Source organism: Gymnoscopelus microlampas, assembly GCF_963454915.1.
Source record: "Gymnoscopelus microlampas genome assembly, chromosome: 16".
Classification (NCBI taxonomy): Eukaryota; Metazoa; Chordata; class Actinopteri; order Myctophiformes; family Myctophidae; genus Gymnoscopelus; species Gymnoscopelus microlampas.
This window is the reverse complement of record NC_139953.1, coordinates 41,293,229-41,315,579: the sequence shown is the minus strand read 5'-3', so window position 1 is coordinate 41,315,579 and position 22,351 is coordinate 41,293,229. Positions and strand designations below refer to the sequence as shown.

At 43.2% G+C, this 22,351-nt stretch overlaps 4 protein-coding genes across 6 annotated transcripts in view; 2 read left to right on the top strand and 2 right to left on the bottom strand.

Annotated features, from left to right (window-relative positions):
- Window positions 1-640: 640 nt before the first annotated feature.
- On the top strand, window positions 641-15,017 carry hsp90aa1.2 (heat shock protein 90, alpha (cytosolic), class A member 1, tandem duplicate 2). The gene is made up of 11 exons (XM_084082665.1): window positions 641-773; window positions 3,993-4,142; window positions 4,768-5,134; window positions 5,382-5,515; window positions 5,871-6,215; window positions 6,957-7,122; window positions 8,269-8,459; window positions 9,501-9,648; window positions 11,694-11,962; window positions 12,118-12,451; window positions 14,477-15,017. The coding sequence occupies exons 2-11, from the start codon at window positions 3,993-3,995 to the stop codon at window positions 14,587-14,589; spliced, it is 2,217 nt and encodes a 738-aa protein (XP_083938791.1). The 5' UTR covers window positions 641-773; the 3' UTR covers window positions 14,590-15,017.
- A 1,334-nt stretch (window positions 15,018-16,351) lies between these two features.
- LOC311062990 (mitochondrial nicotinamide adenine dinucleotide transporter SLC25A51-like) lies at window positions 16,352-17,275 on the bottom strand (the record flags this gene model as incomplete). Its single annotated transcript, XM_084082209.1, has 1 exon — window positions 16,352-17,275. The coding sequence occupies one exon, from the start codon at window positions 17,273-17,275 to the stop codon at window positions 16,352-16,354; it is 924 nt and encodes a 307-aa protein (XP_083938335.1).
- A 648-nt stretch (window positions 17,276-17,923) lies between these two features.
- On the bottom strand, window positions 17,924-18,367 carry LOC311062989 (adenosine 5'-monophosphoramidase HINT3-like; the record flags this gene model as incomplete). Its single annotated transcript, XM_084082208.1, has 1 exon — window positions 17,924-18,367. One exon carries the CDS (start codon window positions 18,365-18,367, stop codon window positions 17,924-17,926), a length of 444 nt encoding a protein of 147 aa, XP_083938334.1.
- Window positions 18,368-21,475: 3,108 nt separating this feature from the next.
- LOC311063718 (serine/threonine-protein phosphatase 2A 56 kDa regulatory subunit gamma isoform-like) overlaps window positions 21,476-22,351 on the top strand; it is a 55,194-nt gene continuing 54,318 nt past the window's right edge. For all 3 annotated transcript variants that reach the window (XM_084083266.1, XM_084083267.1, XM_084083265.1), the window contains exon 1: window positions 21,476-21,565. In XM_084083266.1, the coding sequence (XP_083939392.1) occupies window positions 21,536-21,565 (30 nt within the window). In that variant the 5' untranslated portion in view covers window positions 21,476-21,535. The remainder of the gene's footprint in view (window positions 21,566-22,351) is intronic.

The window sequence follows — 22,351 nt, the reverse complement described above, 5'->3', positions numbered from 1 at the left end:
CATCTCATGATGGTCTCTCCCCTGACAACCAACTAGCCAATGGGGTTATAGAGCTGACTGGATGGGGGATATGTCATGATTGACAAGCCCAGCGGGCCTATCATCGCCGTCCCAGAAACAAAATCCCTAGGTCGGCGTGTCCCAAAAATATCCGATCTACAAGCCCACAACGCCTCGTGGACACGACGCGTTGTGGGCTTGTAGGTCGGATATTTTCGGCTTCGTTCAGGTGGGGGGTAGCTCTCGTCCATTACCGTTGGAAGAAGCCCGCACACCCCCGGGATCGCAGGCTGCGCAGCCTCTCATCTGTAGTAAAAATAAAAACATATACTTTCGCTACTCGCGAAAACAAAGACGGGTTTAAGATGTTGAAAGCCTACTTTCCTTAGTGGGAACACTCGGAGGTCCCCACCTCACGTCTAAAATACACTTTATGGCCAGAAAAGAAAATATTTCACCAGACGGAAAAATGTTTTAGTCACTCCACTGCGCCCCCTACAGATCTTGTCAATAGAATGTTTCTATTGACAAGACCTGTAGGGAGCGTAGTGGAGGAAAACATTTTTTCCCTGTTTATCAGCGCCCAGATCCAGGAACATTCCAGATTGTTCTGGAAGCTGGAGGATTTTCTCGAACAGTCCGTCAGACTCAGAGGGATAAAACCCTCGGTGCTGAAGCCGACCCAGCATCACTCCTCCCCGGCTGTCTGTGTTGGAACGACCCGCCGCTGAACATTTATCCAAACGGAGCTCCAACGTTTATTGACGGACAAGGTAAAAAATGGATAATATGCCAAGATAATATTGTTTTACTGTTTAATGTTTTGTTTTGATAATTTTTTTATTTCGTAATTAAACAAACCTTCCATGAATGTTGTATTTAGTTTCTTTTTTTATGTGTTTTTGACAACTGCTGCAGCTTGACATAATCTTTATTACATTGCCATTGCCCTGATTATAATATCTTGAATTTATATAGGATTTGAATCCTGAAAAGTAACTGTTTTGGACATGAGGTTTCCACCCGACAGAGAAGATATGAAAAATATCCCACAATTTCCCACAATCCATAATGTTAGTTGTAAATGCTGTAGGTGGTATAGATGGTCATTTGACCGAATATTCATACAATTATTAATGTCCTTTACATTCATTTGAAAACTCAAAATTTAAGTTCTCTCACTCACTGGGCATTTTTGAAACGCAATAATAACGTTCATTAACTTATTGTTTGGTGTTTTAATTAAATGGAACACTTGTCCAAGTAGAACATGCCATTAAGTCTTAGCTAATTACTGGGAATATAAGGCAGGCTGCAGACACATGGACATGCATAAGGAATTAAGAGACCCAAGTAACGTTAATCTGCTTAACATTAAAATGTAGGCTAATTCAGCTCTTAATTAAAAGCCTAATATAAAGAACTGACCATCGTTTATTTAAATTGTGCTCTAAATCAGTGGTTTTCAGCCTTTTTTTTGCGTCAAGGACTCCCAAATTGACCCACATTAGCCCAGGGACCCCCATTTGAAAAGAGATTTTCAAGGACCCCCAGTTTAACATGCATTAGGCTACAGGCCCCCATTTAATGGCATTTCTATCTCTGGGACCCCATATTATATTGTAAAATCAATGTTAATTTAACTCTGAGAGTGTACAAATGGAACCAAATGGACCCGTTACACTCTAAGAGTTACAGACCCATAAAGGTCCATTTGGTTCCTAACTTATCATTTAGCTGGGGACCCCCTGGAACTCCCTCAAGGACCACTGGTCGAAAACCACTGCTCTAAATGATGAGTTTCTCTGGTTTTCCTTGGCTTTGAGCTTTCCTTTTCATTGGCTGCTGGAGAGGAATACAAAACGCTCGCCCCAAAAAACAATCGCCCTGGGGGAGATCCGGCGGTATTCAAAACGTAATCTCAGTAAACTATGCCCAAAAATAACCTAACCTCTTATTCCTAAACATAACCTCAGTAAAACGCTGCCAAAACCTAACCGTGTCCCTGGACGTAACCTCGGTAAAACTATGCCTAACCCTAAACTTATTGCTTAACCGTATCTTATAGTAAAACAAGAATATAAGAACCGCTCCGCGATAGAAATGGGGGCGAGCGTGTTTTGGGGCGAAACTTCCGGTTACCCTGGAGAGTGCTGGTAGCTTCTAGAAACATGTCATGTGCGGATGGAGCCACTAGGAGGAGTAGTCCACTGACCTGAGATCAGTATGTTGCTGAATGCACCTGACCGTACAGCCATGTGCTCTGGAAGGCTGATTAACCCAAATGAGATCCCACACACCATTATCTCAGTTATCTTTTTCAATGAATGGTTGTTGGTGTCCCCGGTTAATGCAGTGGTTCTCAAACTTTTTCATGTCAAGGACCCCCAAACAAATTGTTATGTATTAGGCCACATACCCCCCCATCTGATTTTTTTTGTGCCAGGGAACCCCCAGAAGAGAACTTTTTTTGTTTTTAATCCAAATTATTCAAGATCTTCCAAACATTTTCGATTTCTTTTCATAAATTCTCAAAAATAGCAGATGTACAAGCTTGCAGCGCTGTGAGTTTCTCACAATTACCTTGGAGTTACTGAAGGAATTCTTGAACATTCAGGTGCAAGAATGTATTTATTCCATCCTCCATAAAGGTATTAAATGGCAACAAATAGATATTATTTTAGTAGAGGTGTACTATATGATGAGTACAATTTTATTTAAAAAAAATAAAGTTGTTTGATTATATATGATCTTATTTGTTATTCTAATGTATACTCATTCTATTGAACTATTGTCTCACACTCACCAAGTGACACATGTAGGCATTGGTGCATGTATGGTGTAGTACTATGGCTGTGTATGTGCTATGCACTGAGATCACTTGGCAAGTGTTTTGTGTAATGCAGCGACTTGGAGCCCAAGACAAATTTCCCTTGCTGCACAATGAAATATATAGAAATTAATGCAGCAGAACAGAAAGGATGGGCTGTCAGCCATTACATTTAGTTTGACTTGGTTCCAAAGATAAATATTGTGAAAATAGCCAAAAAAAATGCACAATTTTTGCCTCTTTCTTATATTACTTGACAATTTGGCCTATGTTTGACCAGTTTTTATAGTATGTTTGTTTGTTGATTACTTAAGATATTTTCTAGGTCTTAAAAGTCCTTAAATAGTCACTTTACTTTCATCTGGGGACCCCCCCAAAATCATGTGGGGACCCTCCTGGGGGTCCCGACCCACAGGTTGAGAACCACTGTGTTAGACCGCTGTGTTTAGTGATGTGCTTGCATTATAGAGCCATAGGTAGGTGAGGTAACCGTATATATATTTTAGCTGTGCATTACATCACTGGTAGTGACTCACCCTGCCGGAGTGGAGAGACCAATGGACAATGACATCAGTATTCTGTCAGTTACAGAGGTTTATGCGTAGGTCTGCACAGCCAGGGCAACATGGAATGGCTTCTTATAATAACTTCCAACTCCCTGGCCGTGACTAATACATGACAAATCTTGGTCAAAGGGAATGTAAAGTTCTACTTGTACATTGTGCTCCAGGGCAGTGAAATGGGAATGTGAAATGTCCTTGCTCACCACAAATAAAATGCCATTTCAGCTCAATAAATGCATGTATATCAGATTTTATATCCGTGACCATTTGTATAGAGTGAAACTAACTTTTCAACTTTAAACTTCAACCACTTAAGCCTTGTATACTTCATTGTACGACGAATTGTGAAATTAGCTCATCTACAAGCTCACAACATGTCACGTCGTAACGTGAGCTTGTAGATCTGCTATGTTCTATTTATTTTGAAATTAATTATTTAGAATTGGCTTTTTTCCATTTTTTTTTTACATTTTCACCTATAATGACATGCAAAATAATGACACCAGGTTTAAGGTGATCAACAATCATTAGAATACAAACATGAACTTGTAAAATTCACGGCTTCTGAACCATGGCTTCTTCTGTACTGTACGTTTCAGATGCCTGAGGCACACGACCAGCCAATGGAGGAGGAGGCTGAGACCTTTGCCTTCCAGGCTGAGATCGCTCAGTTGATGTCTCTGATCATCAACACCTTCTACTCCAACAAAGAGATCTTCCTCAGGGAGCTCATCTCCAACTCCTCAGATGTAAGTCTACCATTATGTTTCGATAGTCTGATTTATTGTCATTAAATTACAGCCTCACTGAGAACTTTGTTGGCCAATATATACATACATATAAAGAGATAACGCTGCAATCCATTGATAGTTTTTGGAAATAAAACATAACTTTGTCGTATTTTGTCTACCTTCTCATCTATTGAGAAATGTAATTCAGATCCTACTGGTTGACAAGTTATATTGCATGAATATCAATGTTCATTTTAGCCTCTGCTCAAACAAGCTGTCCCTTACAGCTCAACAGTAAAACTTTGGCACTCACACAGGGGACTGGCGTTTCAAATCCAGGGTGGGACATGATGAAAGTTATGGATTGCAGCTTTAAACAGTCTATTCAATCCAACAATGTCAGTGATTCATTGTGGCGTTGTTGTTTTTAATTTTAATTTAATGTTATTCAGTCTCACATGTATTAAGTTCAACTATAATGTTATCTTGATTACACTAAATGAACGTGCAGTTTTCATGTACTTTTCCCCAAAATGAGGTGTATTTAACCATTTAGGCATTATAACAAATAAAAAAGACTGCATAGTGCAGTTTAAACGCAGGTTAAAATTGGTGACTGCATTGGTTGACTTTATTTCTTCAGGCACTGGACAAAATCCGCTATGAGAGCCTCACCGATCCAACCAAAATGGACGCTGGCAAAGACCTAAAGATCGAAATCATTCCCAACAAAGAGGAGCGCACCCTGACCCTGATCGACACGGGCATCGGCATGACCAAGGCCGACCTCATCAACAACCTGGGAACCATCGCCAAGTCTGGCACCAAGGCCTTCATGGAGGCTCTGCAGGCGGGAGCGGACATCTCCATGATCGGTCAGTTTGGCGTGGGTTTCTACTCCGCCTTCCTGGTGGCAGAGAGCGTGACGGTGATCACCAAGCACAACGATGACGAGCAATACATCTGGGAGTCTTCAGCGGGAGGCTCCTTCACCGTCAAAGTAGACACTGGTGAGTTTACGGATCTTTACTTCAGTACGTAAGACCTACTGAACAGTTGTTTGTTAGAATTTTGTTGTTGTTGTGTTATGCATTTGAAACTTGTGGTTGTGTGTTGATTAATTGAAATAATATCTAGTTTTTTGCCGGTAGTAGCTGCACTTAATAATGTATTAATGAATTCATTGCTACTGGTGCCTCTCAGGTGTCTTTCTGTACATCACTAACCTGTGTTTTTGTGTGCATTTCTCGCTGTTAGCTGAGCCAATAGGACGAGGTACCAAGGTGATCCTGCACCTGAAGGACGATCAGACGGAGTACATTGAGGAGAAGCGCGTCAAAGAAGTCGTGAAGAAGCACTCTCAGTTCATCGGCTACCCCATCACACTCTTTGTAAGCACACAAACCTCTGTCTGGAATACATACAAGTACCTTTTCTGACTATTAATAAACAGCACCTAGTGCCACCTACATAATAGTGTGGAATGATGCACTTTCAAAGGCCGTTGTTCACGTTCACCCAAAAATACAATGTGTGCCAGTACTCCCTTCCTTCTGCTCGCAGATACAGTTGGTAGACCTATTTCTGTTTCTCAGTGAAACTGTTCACAACAAGGTCTGTGGATTATCGTAACTAGGACATGACTCCTTATTTCTAGAACAGAAGGACTTCCAGAAGAGTGGAACTGTTCTCAAACGACCGCAGTCGCTGACGTCTGCTTTCATTTCTTTTTTTGTTCACTTTCAGCTGGAGAAGGAGCGCGACAAGGAGGTGAGCGACGACGAGGCCGAGGAAGGGGAGAAGGAAGAGAAGGAGAAGGACAAAGACGGCGAAGAGGACAAAGACGACGACAAGCCCGAGATCGAGGACGTGGGCTCGGACGAAGAGCAAGACCACGACCACGACCACGACCACGGCACGTGCGGAGACAAGAAGAAGAAGAAGAAGATCAAGGAGAAGTACATCGACCAGGAGGAGCTGAACAAGGTCAAGCCCCTCTGGACCCGCAACCCCGATGACATCTCCAACGAGGAGTACGGAGAGTTTTACAAGAGTCTCACCAATGACTGGGAGGACCACCTGGCTGTCAAGGTAAACCCCGGAGCCCCTGTGGTTCTCAACCAGTGGTCCGGGGATCACCAGTGGTCCTTGGGGGGGTACCAGGGGGTCCCTAGCAAAATGAGTTAACATAGCTTCACAATAATTTTAACCACTTAGCTTTGGCTATTCAAAAATAGCAGATATACAATGCTGTGCTATGAGCTTATAGATCTGCTATTTTTGAAAAACCTTGAAAATGTATGCATATCTTTGAATATTTAGATTTTTTAAAGCGAAAATCTTTAACCGATATCTTTGCTTCTGGGGGTCCCTGGCACAAAACATTTCCAGATGGGGGTCCGGGGCAAAATGTATATTAATTTAGGGGTCCTTGGCATGAAAAAGGTTGAAAACCACTCCCCTAGAGGATAGGAATTTAAAATAGAAATGATTATGTGTGGCTAATGTCTCCACATGATATATAAGACAAGATATTAATCTGAACTAAAATGTATTTTATGCCTGTTTGCTGCTGCAAATTTGCTTGTCAATATTAAGACTACATCTTCATTTTTAACTGTGAACCCACAGCTTGTATAAGTGGTCTGTCAAAGTTTCAAACCACGCAAACCAAAAGACGGTCACAGCTTTTAAACCGACTATGCATTTGATTTATTTAAATAAAATTCCTTTTCAAACGTCTGAATGTCATATAGGTTTGTAGTCTTGAAATGAAACTTCACCCTCCATAGTAGTACAAGACGGTTTATTATCCTGTTTCTTCCCCCACAGCACTTTTCCGTGGAGGGTCAATTGGAGTTCCGCGCCCTCCTGTTTGTTCCTCGTCGAGCGCCCTTCGACCTGTTTGAGAACAAGAAGAAGAAGAACAACATCAAGCTGTACGTTCGCAGGGTCTTCATCATGGACAACTGTGACGAGCTGATCCCAGAATACCTCAGTGAGTCTGAGCAGGACAGGAGTGATTCCTCAAACCGGTTTAACAAACAAGAAAGCACGCACATCCACTCAATAAATACAGGGCCAGGTGCAGGACAGAAGTCAAAATCCCCCCAAAAAATATAAAGTCTGCACACTGGATCATGCTCCAAAAATGCAACATTTATTGGCTTCCACCATAGAAAGTGACGTTTGTCACTCCGAATGTTTTTAATGTATTGGCTTCCACCCAGGGACATGCACAGATAGACTCTAGGTGGTGCTAGAGCACCTGCCCTTTGCCCTTTTTTTCAGTTTACAGCAGGGGTCTTCAACAGGGGGTCCGGGACCCCTAGGGGGTCCTCAGAGTTACTACAGGGGGTCCGCCAAATCTTTATGTGATATGATTTTTCTTTTTACCATAACCACTCGAAACCTAGCATCCCTTTTCTGAGGAGAACTTTAGCCAAAAATAGCAGATCTACAAGCCCACAACGCCTCGCGCTGCGAGGCGTTGTGGGCTTGTAGATCGGCTATTTTTTGGCAAAGAGATATAGGTGTAGAGGGAAAAAAGAGCAGACCAAGTAAACAAAAAAAAGTATAATTTACTTGAGCACCTGCCCCTCAAAATGTCTGTGTACGCCACTGCTTCCACCATAGAAAGTGACATTAGTCTCTCGGAACATTTTAAATGTATTGGCTCCCACCATAGAAAGTCACTTCTATGGTCACGCAGACCTTTTTGTATGTATTGTCTTCCACCATAGAAAGTGACGTTAGTCACTCCGAAAATGTAAAATGTATTGGCCTCCACCATAGCTCGCAATGTGATACATTGTGATTAGCTATTTTCTGAGAAGAGATTAGGTGTAGAAGTGGGGGACCAAGTATAGACCCTTGGGGGACCTGTATCTAGGAAGTATGTAGGGTTTGTGTTCAAGGCTCGGAGCCAGAGAAGTGCAGTGAAACAGTTCCCTGTATGTACAGTAGAACCTTGTTTTGGTTCTAATAGCTTGAGACAATATCTCCTGGCCTTTCCAGTTGACCTCTCCACGACTGTATGGATGTCGAGTTAACCAGGGACGTTATGGTTGAAAACCTTTTGTTCATTGAACAACACTGAAGAGAATGAAAAGTTGTAAACATCCACTGTCGGGTCTCTCTGCAGACTTCGTCAAGGGCGTGGTGGACTCCGAGGATCTCCCTCTGAACATCTCCAGAGAGATGCTGCAGCAGAGTAAGATCCTCAAGGTGATCCGCAAGAACCTGGTGAAGAAATGCATGGAGCTGTTCACAGAGCTGGCCGAGGACAAAGACAACTACAAGAAATACTACGAGCAGTTCTCTAAGAATATCAAGGTAATAAAGAAATACCACTAACAGTTCTTTAAGAATATCAAGGTAATTAAATACAGAAAATATTACCATTAGTTCTCTGAGAATACCAAGTTAATAAAGAAATACCATACCACCAACAGTTTTCTTTTAAGAATATCAAGGTAATAAAGAAATACCACCAACAGTCCTTTAAGAATATAAAGGTAATACAGAAATAGTACAATTTAAAACACAGAAAAAAATACATGGTACAACGTTTCGGCCACAGTTAGCCTTCATCAGGTCATTGGCCCTGAAACTCTGTACCATGTAATTTCTTCTGTGTTTTAAAGTAAACTGAACATTTAGGAGTAATGCTGTTGTGCAGACTTTTATTCTTCACTCTGTGTCCAGCACCAGCAACTAACTGGATTTGCGCAACCCACTGTTTTGAACTAAATACAGAAATAGTACCAACCGTTCTGTAAAGAACATTAAGGCCAGCTCTCTCATGTTGGAATTAATAAGGTGTAGAAGGATTTCTGGCAGCCATTTTGTGTGTACAGTAGGTATACATGGATTGTAATCTGATGAGTCAGCCTGAATTAAATAAAAAAATATTATGTTCGGAATGAATATGACACTTGATCTCTGAGGACTCTTTGGTGAATTAAAATAGATTAGAAAGGTAAAAGAAATATAAATGAAACACACTGTGAATCTAGGTAATGGTTCCAGTTGGTCTCTCTGACCTTTTGAACAGCCATCTGTCTACATTTCAACAGCCACCTGTCTGATCCTCTGTGATAATCTGCTTGAAATGTCCTTTCAGAGGGTCTTTACTGCCACCTTATGGTCTGTCTAGAATAGATGGAGGCAAAGCTTTGGCTTATAATGACTAATGTCATTATCAGTGACACACGATTAAATACATTTCCATTGTCTCCTCTAGGTGGTGATCAAAAACCCTTACTAAGTGTTTACATGTGAATGTTTAAGTGTTTAGCTGGTGTGTTACACAGAACTGAAAACATTGTATTGATCACTTAGTTTGTTCTGTGCTGTGTGTTTGTGTTTTTGTAGCTTGGAATCCACGAGGACTCTCAGAACAGGAAGAGGCTGTCAGAGATGCTCCGTTACCACACCTCGGCCTCCGGAGACGAGGTGGTCTCCCTGAAGGACTACGTCACACGCATGAAGGATACCCAGAAACACATCTACTACATCACCGGTGAGAGGACCGCATGCATGCCTCCTAATGAACACCTTTCATTCAGCATTAGAATTGCATGTCAGGCAATATCTAGGGCTGTGTCACGATTACAACATTTAAGTTGACGATTAATTGCCACACAAATGATTGTGATTAATTGTGTTTTTTGTATTGGAGCGTATAAAAAAAAATCAGTTTGCCTTTTAGGTTTCGTAATCAAAAATTGCACTGGGCAAATATGACAAATAACTAAAATATACAAAGAAATCACTGACATATTTAATAATCCAGGCAGAGCCGCATTAACCGCGGAACTTAGTGGAACTGGCGTTCCACGGCCCGCAGCCTGCAGGGCCCTGTGAGAATTGTGTATTTAATTTTTGTGTATTTAAAGAAAAAATGTTGATTTATATTGGTTAAATAGAACCGAAATAGACCGAATTAGACCCGAATTAGACCGAATTAGACCCGAATTAGACCCGAAAAATTTCGGGCGCGTGCGCTTCGAGCACGTGCGCAGGTTGTGCACATGCGCGCGTGCATGCGCGTGAAATTACGCGACTGGGGGGGCCTTTGATTTTGTGGTGTTCCACGGCCCTGAGGGGTCTTGATGCGGCCCTGAATCCAGGTAGGATGACCCAGGTAGGATGCGTAAATTACATCAGAATTAGGTGCTCTATTAGGCGATCATGTAATAATTGTGACAGGCCTAGCAATAGCCAGAAATACCCCTTAATGTCTTGAAATGCCTGTGCGATCCGTACGAGATCCAATGTGTCACCATGTGACACTTTGTGAGCTGGTACATCGGCTATTTTCACATAGTATATAGGGCTGGAGTTGTTGCGACCGTAGGTCGCATTTACTATAGAAACCTGCTCCAGGTGTCCGTCCGTCACCCCGTCCCTCCGTCACACACGTCCCGTCACTCCGTCACACACGTCCCGTCACACTTTTGCCCTGCTCATATCTCCGCACCCGTTGCCCCGATCCATGCCAGATTTTGCACACACACTCCTTACCTGCCAAACTACACCCTCCAAGGACCCCCGGAGCTCCAGGGACCCCCAGCTGCCTCGGGGACCCCCAAGTGTAAAAAATGAGCACATGTGCACAAATTACCAAATGACCACCCCAACGGGGCTGCTCACGGGGCATTCCCGGGGACCACCCACTCCTGGTGCTCCAGAACGGATGCAAAAGTGGTGGCGCCCCCAGTGGAGGACCCCCTGCCACTGCAGCTCACATAAAATGCCGTAACTCGGGCTAGGAGCGTCCGGGAGAGCCGCGGCCGGTACCTATTCGTCCGCCAAGGCAACGCGGACACCCCACCCCTAATTTCTCACATGGCCCTCTTCTAGCGCCACCTTCAGGCCGCTTTTCACAACACATTTTTGCCCACTACTCCTACAGTTTTGCCCCTAAAAACACGCAAATTGCTACACACTACACAGTATGTGTACACTCATGTCATCAACATGCCTGCCACCACATTTCTTAGACCACCAAACAAAACTATACATTGCCCACACAACTAGGAACCAATCGCCGTTACAGCCCTCTTCTGTATACATGTGACCTACGGTCGCTTATCTCCCGATTAGGGAGTCTTACTGGTTAATGTCATTGAACTACACTTCCAGTGACAACTCCTGGAAGCAGGAAGGTACATTTACACAAATCACATTGTGATTTTTTACAGTAAAGTAAAACAGTTTACCTCACTGTGGAAAGTACAAAGTTAAAGCCCTCCAACATTGTATTTTAGACAGGGGCAAACCTTGCCTCAAATCCACAGTTTGTAAGTTTCTTCACACTGCATCTTCAGTTTCACAGTGAATGCGTCTGCCGCGCATTGAGAGCTTGTAGATAGGCTTTTCACACTTTCACACTGTTCCACATTGTTTCACACTGTTTCACAAATTAGGTACTGTACTTGGTCATACAAACATTTTCTGATTTTATTTTGCTTTAATCCATGTGAATGTGAGTAACAATATTCACTATTCATGTTCGATGTTCTGTGTTGAAAAGTAACATTAGTGTGGTACCCTGTGTTTCAGGCGAGACCAAAGACCAGGTGGCCAACTCCGCCTTTGTCGAGCGTCTGCGCAAAGCCGGCCTGGAGGTCATCTACATGATCGAACCCATCGATGAGTACTGCGTGCAGCAGCTGAAGGAGTTTGAGGGAAAGAACCTGGTTTCGGTCACCAAGGAGGGCCTGGAGCTGCCCGAGGATGAGGACCAGAAGAAGAGGGGGGAGGAGAAGAAATCTCAGTTCGAGAACCTGTGTAAGATCATGAAGGACATCCTGGAGAAGAAGGTGGAGAAGGTGAGTGTTCCTGCTGTGGCTGAGATTCTGTTATAAAAATATTTACATGATAGATCACTAAAGATATTACTCAATCACCCAAAACATTATTTGACACATTTTCTGTCTAATAGATTATTACACCCCTAAAACGGTCTGTGCTCGTCCATCCATAGGTCACCGTGTCCAACCGCCTGGTGTCGTCCCCCTGCTGCATCGTAACCAGCACCTACGGCTGGACGGCCAACATGGAGAGGATAATGAAGGCCCAGGCCCTCAGGGATAACTCCACCATGGGCTACATGGCCGCCAAGAAGCACCTGGAGGTCAACCCGGACCACCCCATCGTGGAGACCCTCAGGCAGAAGGCGGAGGCTGACAAGAACGACAAGTCGGTCAAAGACCTGGTCATCCTGCTGTTTGAGACGGCCCTGCTGTCCTCTGGCTTCACTCTGGATGACCCTCAGACTCACTCCAACCGCATCTACAGGATGATCAAACTGGGACTGGGTGAGTGTCCAGTCCACTGTGTGTGTGTGTGTGTGTGTGTGTGTGTGTGTGTGTGTGTGTGTGTGCGTGCGTGCGTGCGTGCGTGCGTGCGTGCGTGCGTGCGTGCGTGCGTGCGTGCGTGCGTGCGTGCGTGCGTGCGTGTGTGTGTGTGTGTGTGTGTGTGTGTTTGTATTACTATACTTGCGAGGACCAAGTATAGTAGAATTTGAAGAAATCTACATTGTGAGGACCGTTTTCCTGGTCCTCACAAGACAAATGGTTGCTTTATAGTTTAAAAAAAACATTTTTAGAGATACCTTTTCAATTTGAAAAACATTCAGGTCAGGATTAGACATTTAGAGGTTAGGTTTAGGGATTGGAATTAGAGTTAAACATGATTTATACTTATAGTTGTGTGCCAGTGTCATGCACCGAAAAACAGCCGATCTATAAGCCCACAACGCGTCGCAGCGCGACGCGCTGTGGGCTTGTAGATCTGCTGTTTTTCGGCTTTAGGCTTACGGTTAAAAATGGCAAAATATATATATATTCTTTAAATGACATTCAAAAAATGGCTGTCCTAAAGCGTTGATGTCCTCACAAGTATAGTAATTTAAAGATGATACACAAAGAATCAGTAAAAATGTGAAGGAGAATGCCTAAAAACCCTCCAGGGGCTTAGAAGTGGCATTCTCCGGGAATGTTTGTACATTCATAGGACCCAATTACATCAATGTGGAATATATACACATCTATTACAAATAAAACATGAATAGACATGAATGTCATACAGATGAAAAAACAAACCAATATGGAGAATATATTAAAGAAGTATTGGGTGGTTAAGAGAAGCGATTTCAGAATCTGAGTTATTGGTGAGAAGACAACTCCCATAGAGGTAATGGCATGAAATTCCATATTTTAGACCCTCTGTAGCCTATATTAAACTGAGTTTGAGGCCTAGGCCGTGGCGTCGCGGTCTAGGCACCCTGGTTGAAAATCCTTAATAGCAGCGTGCCGCGGGTTCGCGTCCCGTTCCCGACGGCCTTTGCTGCATGTCTTCCCCCATCTCTCTCCCCATTCTTCCTGTCGTCATACTTTCACTGTCCCTCTCCAATAAAGCAATAAAAAAAAATGCCAAAAACAAATCTTTAAAAAAAAAAAAAAAAAAAAAAAAAAACTGAGTTTGAGACGTACTGTGTGTGTGTGTGCGCGCGCGTGCGTGCGTGCGCTTGTTTGTTTGTGTGTGTGTGTGACAGTGATGCATAAAGAGAAAGTCAAGCTCAATGTATACCCCACTGCACAACAGTGTATTGTCTTAAGGGAAGTGTATCTTGTAATAAAACTTTAATTGGACATCCTCCTCCTAAAGCTGTTGAGTTGGCAGTCCGTGGTTCAGTTAACATTCCCATATGGATGAAAGATGTTATATTAAAAATAAAGTGAACCAGGCGTGTAAACACCGGTCGACAACGTTGCAGAGAAAGAGACGGTGCTTCGTGCTGTAGCTCAACTGATAGTTATTTAAAATGTCTTTAACTCATGTACACCTGAGGCCGATTTTAAAAGCGCTGTCTAAATCTAAGTCTAATCTAAGTTCTCAGAAAATGTTCTATTTTTTTTTTTCCAAAAAATTAAAATTCCTGTTGCTATAGCAACATCTAAAATGACACAGATGCTTTCCCGGTTTTAAAGGTACAGTATAACAACGTATAGGCTCTCCCGGTCTTAACCCATTAAGAAGCATCTGTGTCACTTTCTCATTTGAGCTAAAAAGCATTATTTTACACTTTGGCTATTTTTGAAAAATCAAGAAAATGTGTGCAAATTAATATATTTATATTATTTTAAAGCTCAAATCTTTAACTCAAATCTTTGCTTCTGGGGGTCCCTGGAACAACATATTTTAGATGGGGGTCCGTGGTCAAATTCATATCATTTTGGGGGTCCTTGACATGAAAAAGTTTGAGCACCACTGATATAGAAACATAGTTTTTTAGAATACTATAAAAAAAAAACACCTAATCTCCTCTTCCTCTGTCTCAGGTATTGATGAAGATGACCTGGGCTCAGACGAGCCTGCCTCGGCCCCCGCGGTGGAGGACATGCCCGCTCTGGAAGGGGATGACGACACATCCAGGATGGAGGAGGTCGATTAGTTTGACCCCCCCCTGCCGTTTGTTCCTACCCGCTAGCGTAGGGTAAATAGTGTTATACAAAATGACATTTTGATGTACCTGGAATGTCCCTCTGAGCCACTAAGACCCCCCATAGCATCCACACACTGTCGAATAACAATCATTCCATAGGAAGGTTTATTAGATCTTTTCTTGTTTTTCGGTTACTTTCATTCCTTAAGATGTTGGGGATGTTTTTTTTGTTTTTATTTTTTCATAAAAAAAAGAAATGTTCTTTTACTTGTTTTGTATGCTGAGTTGCTTTTAAAGCATTTTTTGTTGTTGTTGTATTTATTGACATTCCAGCATTTGTTTGCGTGGTCTAATACTGTAAATATTCTGAAAATAATTGATACTGTTATTTGAAATGGTGGAACCCAGAAATAAAAAGTTTACCATGTTTACCACCAGTCACGCCTTGTCCATGGTTTGTGATATATAGATAGATAGATAGATAGATAGATAGATAGATAAAGTTTTGATAATTGTGTGAAAAGTGATAAGCAAATTAGCCCCAGACGGACACACAGACACACTCACAAGACCCTCCTCTAGACGGCTGGGCTCCTCCAGTGACACAATTGACAAAGTTCTTATAAATGTGGAGCATGTAGAATCACTGGACTAGTGTTCATTTGTTGAGCTATTCCTACTGTGGCTTTCATGACCCTCTGGCCTTGTGTGGTCAGATACAGATGTGGATAGTAAAAGCAGAAACATGTCAGCATAACACACCTGTTAATAACAGCTGTCTGTCAGAAACATCCTAATGAAGAGATGCACAGAAAACTATTGTAATTTGGACCAATTCATTACACTACCAATCCTTAAAAGAGGAGACTCCTGTTACTGAATAAGCCAGTGGCGTATGATGAATTCTAACGTTGACCGGGCCAAAATTTTACCCCCCCAATAAGCACTAGCAATGATTACGTTCTGAATATAGAACTTTAACCTTTTAACGACAACAAAAACAAAAGTTTTGTTGACCACAAAATATCATTCACAGCACCGTTAACGATCTCTCTCTTTCCTCAAGCTCAAACATGGCCCAGTGAAAGAGCTGGGAACCTCTGGAGATCGACTGAAAATCAGAGATGGATTTACAGAGCTGCTTGGCGACATAATGTTTACCATTCCAGCCATTAAGACCGTAAACTCCCACAGAGGTTAACTGTAGAATAGAATAACGCAATCTTACAAATGATAATACTGTAAATCAAGCTTATGGGAACTGCAGGCTTTTTAGTCCTAGAAAGTTAGCATGCTATAATAGAAGCCATTTTTCTCGCGTAAATAAAAATAAAGACATAACCCCCTAATGATGATGTCACTTGCCTGGTAGGCGGGTTTCTGAAGTGTCCGCAATCCTCCTCTGAGATACAGACCGATTTTAATAAACAATTGTATTTTGAGCATTAATGAGGACCAATTATATGAAGTATGAATTATATACTGTAGGTTGAAAATTGGAGAAGTTGTCCTTTAACATTCTCCCTGGCAGCGAGAGCGTTTCTTTGTGGCTTGCTTGCCAAAGGACTCAACGCTGGGTTTCTCAGGTATTCAAATTTCCTTCACATCCAGGTTATACGTCTCATGGTCTTTCTCTGAGGAATTCAATGTTTCTTTCGATATTTAGCAGAACCTTCCACTTGCCACAATTCTCATGCGAAATGTGTCAGCATTTCAGTCATGTTCAGGAACTTACCCATTCTAATTCATCCCCACTCTGTCCCATCTGATCTCACATGAGCTTCAGTAGAAGCTCATAGGTGGCATTAAAGATGCCCCAGGAGAGGAGCGTGCGGTGGAAGTTGAGGTGAGCCCCTCGAAACAGCTTGACAACGCTGCTTCCCCTCTCCCTCCACACCGTCTTCAGCACCTGACTGAAGGGCTGGAAGGCCCCACCTACCTGGGACTGTGCCCGCGACTTCACCACGTTTACTGGGTAGAACATGATGCCGAGGAAAGCCCCCAAAACCCCTCCGCACACAAAGTCGTTGACAAAGTGGCCCGTCTGGCTGGTGGCCTCGGGTAGCTGCTCCTTTACAGGTCCGCGGAACGCGAAGAAAAGCACGCTGCTGGGACCGGTACGGAGCAGCACGGGGACCAGGCCGCGGTAGCACTCTCCGACCCCGTACTCGGTCAGAAGCGTCCGGAAGGTCTGGGCCGTGTTGTTGAAGCGGACGTGGTGCCGGTGGTCCTGGAGGAGAGTCTGCACGCGCTCAAACGGCGTCAAGACACAGCCCATGGTGCCTGCCAGCGCCGCGGCGCAGCTCCGCGTGGCCAGCTCCGGTATTCCGCTACCGGCCGTTCGGTCCAGGAGCGTCCTGGAGAAGTCCTCGTACAGGCCGAACATGGCCGCGCCCCTGGAGGTCTTGTGGAGCAGCGGAGGAAGCAGGCCTCGGTACAGGTTCCTCAGGCCGTCCCGCTGCAGCTGCCGCACGGCCTCCATGGTCACCACGCCGTGCAGCTGCTGGCGGAACTGCACCTTATGGATGGGGAAGGTCACCACGGTGTTGGTGATGGCCGCGAGGGAACCGCAGACATAGTGCTTCCTGCCACGACCCCCACCACCGGGGTCACTGGGTTCCCCGGGTGACCATGGGGCTTGGCCAAATATCCTATGCCATAGGCTGTGGCTGTGGTGGTGTGTTTCCTCCGGCATCACCTGTCCACGTGCACAAACTGAACCGAACTGATCCGAACTGATTATTAAATCCCAGCATGGCTTTCGGAGGAAGGCAGTCGCCTATTGGTCCACGGTAGGTCACATGACCCCCAGTACATCTCGTCGGTCATCTGTCTCATGCTATGTTATATGCCCAAATATGGAAATGCCCAAATGGGGAAATTTGACGCTCCACACGGATTGGCTCGTGTACCGTATCTGTCTCTCACTATGCCTAAATATGGAGATGACTGACGTCATGCTACTGCATAGACAGGCCTCCAAGTACTATGACAATGGGTACTGATGTCATAGTACTGACATAGATGCAAGAAGTAGATGAGTGATGTCATAGACTCCCACTGTTTTACACCTGTAAACTTTTGATGTGACACTAAAGTTACCCTCACACCTACATCGCACCGGCAGACCCATGACAAAGAGGTAGAACCTACCCTATCCCACCTAAAGTATCAAAAGAATAGTGGAAAAAAATGGCTTCTGAAATTAGGCACACTGAAGGTATAAATCAAAGTGGTCTGTTATCCTTTCAGTAGTCTCCTTAAGTAGGTGCAGCCTCTGCATCAGGATGGAACCGTGGTCAAGATGCGATCCAAGAACTCAAGTGCCGTCCTAACAAAGTGATCATTTAGTCTCTTTAGAATTGAGAAGTTGAATCAACTGCTCTGCCGTGACGAACCAAAAGGAATTCGGTTTGAAAAAGAGGCGGGACAGGAAGCCCATTTGACTGACAGGCGCTAGTACATGGAGGTGGAGGTGTCCGACAGAACAAAACGGAGGCCAATGGAAGCCCAGCCTAACGTCGCCGAGGTTCGTGAAGTTGTTCTTCCGCAGAATCTCCTTCCCCGTCTCCACCATCCTCTCCACCATTGGTACATGTTCTTTGCCGAGGGTCTTGCAGTTCCCGACATGTTTTGTAGGAACCACCAGGTAATGGTGGGGGGCTCCTGGCTTGATGTCTCTAAAGCAGGAGAGCTCCTCATCACTGTAAAGTAGGTCCCCGCCCCTCACGATTTTGCAGAATATGCATTTCTCATCAAACCCTTTGTCCTGGGCGCCTGCTACCATTGCTGTCGCATTGCTTGTTCTCTGACTGTCTGTCTGTCTGTCTCCACAATGCATTTTTAAATACAGCTTTTGGAGGGAGGCGGCCTCCCATTGGTCCGCAGCATGTCACATGACCCTCTATACATCATACCGGCAATACGTCATCCAGAGTAGGCTCTCATTACTGTCTGTCTGTCTGTCTGTCTGTCTGGAACTAATCTAGCAGCTGGACCAAGCCGGACTTCACCTGACGTGTCAGCCTGTGTATGCCCATATATGGACGAAAGGCGGACAGACTTTTATGGCTGGGGCCTAAGGGCAAAGGGGGCATGCCCATGTATGGAGAAAACAGGTACAAATATGCCCATGTATGGACGAAAGGGGGACAGACTTTTATGGCTGGGGCCTAAGGGCAAAGGAGGCATGCCCATGTATGGAGAAAACAGGTACAAATATGCCCATGTATGGACGAAAGGGGGACAGACTTTTATGGCTGGGGCCTAAGGGCAAAGGGGGCATGCCCATGTATGGAGACAACAGGTACAAAGCCTCATGTAAGCCCGACCCCCTGGGTCTGGCAAATATTTAATATTTATATTTAAAATGGGGCTCGCACCCTGCTCAAACCTTGCCCACATATAGAGTCATACGTCATAGATTTACCATAGATGAATGACGTCATTAAGTCAGAGATCCACATACTATACATGGGAGCCAACTTTTTAGGCTATCACTCACAAGCTGAATAATGTCAACATCAGGGCCAATCAACAAGACACACAAAGATGAATAAAAAACAAGTGTGATTGAGATTGTTTTTTAGGAACAGAGTGACCAATCTTACTGTAACCATTATATAATACCTCTTCTTCTTTTGGCTATTTCCCATCGGGGTAGCCACAGCGGATCATCTGTTTCCATATGCTTCTGTTCTTTCTGTCACTCCGGCCAGCCTGCATGTCCTCTCTCACTGCTCACATGTATATTCATACAAAACAAAACTTTTACTCCACTACAATTATTTGAAAACGGCGACGCATTGTAAGCTTGTAGATCTGCTATTTTCAAAAGATTTTACTTTCTATTTTTGGTACTTTAAGTACATTTTGATACCACTACTTTTGTACTTTTACTGAAGTACATTTTGAATTCCGGGCTTTTACTTGTAACTGAGTATGTCTACATTGCAGAATTGATACTTTTACTTATCTTTTTTACTTTTTTACTTATTAAGTAAAAAATGTGAGTACTTTTTCCACCACTGCATATTGGCATGGAGTATAATACAGTATGCAAGGAGGCATACTAGGACCTTTACTGTTCCTAATATATGTTAACGAAATGTCTTCAGTTTGCAACTGCAAGCTGTTCCTGTTCGCAGATGACTCGGCTCTGCTGGTCTGGACAGGGACAGGCTGCAGGTTGAAAAAACTCTCAGCTCTGAACTCGACACGATCCGCATCTGGCTCGCTGACAACAAACTGTCATTACACCTGGGAAAAACTGAATCCGTTCTCTTTGGGTCTAGTGCTATAACCTTAGCAAGGCTGAGAGCTTCACAATCAAAGCGGGTGATGATGTTATCTCAAGAAAGGAGGAAATTACCTACCTGGGTTCCATCTTGGAGCCAAAGCTCTCCGGTGACAAAATGGCCGAAAGAGTGGTCAAAAAGGTCAACCAAAGAACACGCTTTTTGTATAGGATCTTCCCTCTAGTCAGTAAGAATACTTTGAAGATTCTTGCAAGGGCCCTCATACAAGATCATTCCGATTATGCATGCTCCTCATGGTATCACAACACCACCAAGGCTCCAAACATCCCAAAACAAACTAGTAAGGCTACTTCTTGGCCTCAACCGCACAACCCATCTAACCCCTGCTCTTTTTGCTAGGGTTGGATGGCTCAGGGTTGAAGACAGAGTACAGCAACTTGCATTGGTCCTGGTCTACAAGATACGACACAACATTGGGATACCCCATGTACCTGTCAAAATACTTCAAAAACGTTAACGAAGTCCACGATCACAACACCAGAGGCGGCTCCACGGATCATGTTCAACCCAGATTTGGCACAACAAAGGGAAATTAACTCATTCTCATGCTATACAACAAATATGTGAAATGCCCTACCAAAAGGAGTAAAGGAGTGTAAAACCCTACTCACTTTCAAAACTGCCCTAAAGAGACACCTTCAGGAGACTGCAATTCCACCCCCCCACCCCCCGAACTCTTTTCTTGTACATATTTCTTATGTTTCATACAGTAACCTGTAAGCTGACCGTATGACGTTCTGTATATAGTAGTGTATATCTGTCTGTGTCTTATGTCATCATGATTTGTGTGCATGGGAACTCATTTTAAACAAGATTAGTGCTTTTATGAGTAATCCAGTTTAGTAGACCTTGTATTGTGACCTTGTCAAGTACTTCCATGTACTGTTTCTCATGTCTTACTAAATAAAGTACATCAATCAATCAAACAGAGACAAAACCTCACTACATACTCCTCCTGTACACTAGATGGGGGCATAGTACCTTATAATAAGCAAAAGGTTGCAAACCGCCAAGAGAAGAAACACATTAGCCGGCCTGGCGGCGGCCGGAAGTGCTGTGTGTGTCAGAATGTGTGTCTCTTGACTTGACAGTGGAGGAGCAGCAGGGTTGCCATGTCTGCTTATTATAAGAGACTTTGAGTTTTTTTGGGCTTGTTTCTAAAGTGTAGCTGTTTATTTTGTGCTTGTTTCCTAAATGTTGTTTAAACCAGTGGTTCTTAAACATTATCATGTCAAGGACCCCCAAATTAATATGTATTTGTCCGCAGACCCCCCCATCTGAAAATATTTCATGCCATCAGGGACCCTCTGATATTATTATAACTCTATGGGGACCCCCCATACAAGATAAAAAATGTTTCAAAAATGTTACAAAATTACCTCTGTTTTTCCCAATACTTTGTTCTTTCCTTTTTCTTTTTAAATAGCAGAGCTTGTATATCGGCTATTTTCAAATAGCCGTAGCAGTCAGTTGTTTCGTTAGGGCTTGTTTGTTATATGCCTGGTTGCTTGTTTCTCTCGCAGAGCCTGGCAACAGTGGAGGATCAGCAGCCAGCAGACAGAGAGTTGTGTGTCAGGTTGTGTCTGAAGGGGAGAGAGAGAGAGAGAGAGAGAGAGATAGAGAGAGTATACAACACAATGCCAAATAAAACCAAAAAAGACAACAAGGTGAGTAACAGGAGCATTTAGAAAGGCTCTACAACCACGTTAATTCTAGTTTATAAGACTGCTTTACGTGCTTCTATTTCAGGATAAACCTTAGGTCTTATATTACAGAGATAAGTCCCATCAAGCTGCAGCTAGTGGCTAGCATGCTAACGTGTTAGCACCTTGATGCTAACGTGCTACATGCTACAAGCAGTGGTGGAAGAAGTACTCACATGTTTTACTTAAGTAAAAGTATCAATGCTGCAATGTAGAAATACTCTGTTACAAGTAAAAGTCCGGAATTCAAAATATGTACTAAAAGTACAAAAGTGTGGGTATCAAAATGTACTTAAAAGTACCAAAAGTAAAAGTACTCATTGTGCAGGTTGTCCCATTTCACAAGTTCAAAATGTATTAAAAAATCTTTTGAAAATAGCAGATCTACAAGCTCACATTGTGAGCTTGTAGATCTGCTATTTTCAAATGGCTGAAACTTAACTTATATAGGGCTGAAGTGGTTAATGTATGTTTTGTAATAATAATCAAACTTACTTTGAATCAACAGAATCAAAGTAACTAGTAACTATAAAGTTTTCAAATAATTTTAGTGGAGTAAAAAGTGCAATATTTGCCTCTGAGATGTAGTAGAGTAGAAGTAAAAGTACTGAAAATTGGAAATACTCCAGTAAAGTAAAAAACATACCTCAAAATTGTGTGAAGTACAGTACTTGAGTAAATGTTCTTTAGTTACTTTACGCCACTGCTACCAAGTCTAAACAAACTAGTTTTAATGTAAATAGGAACATA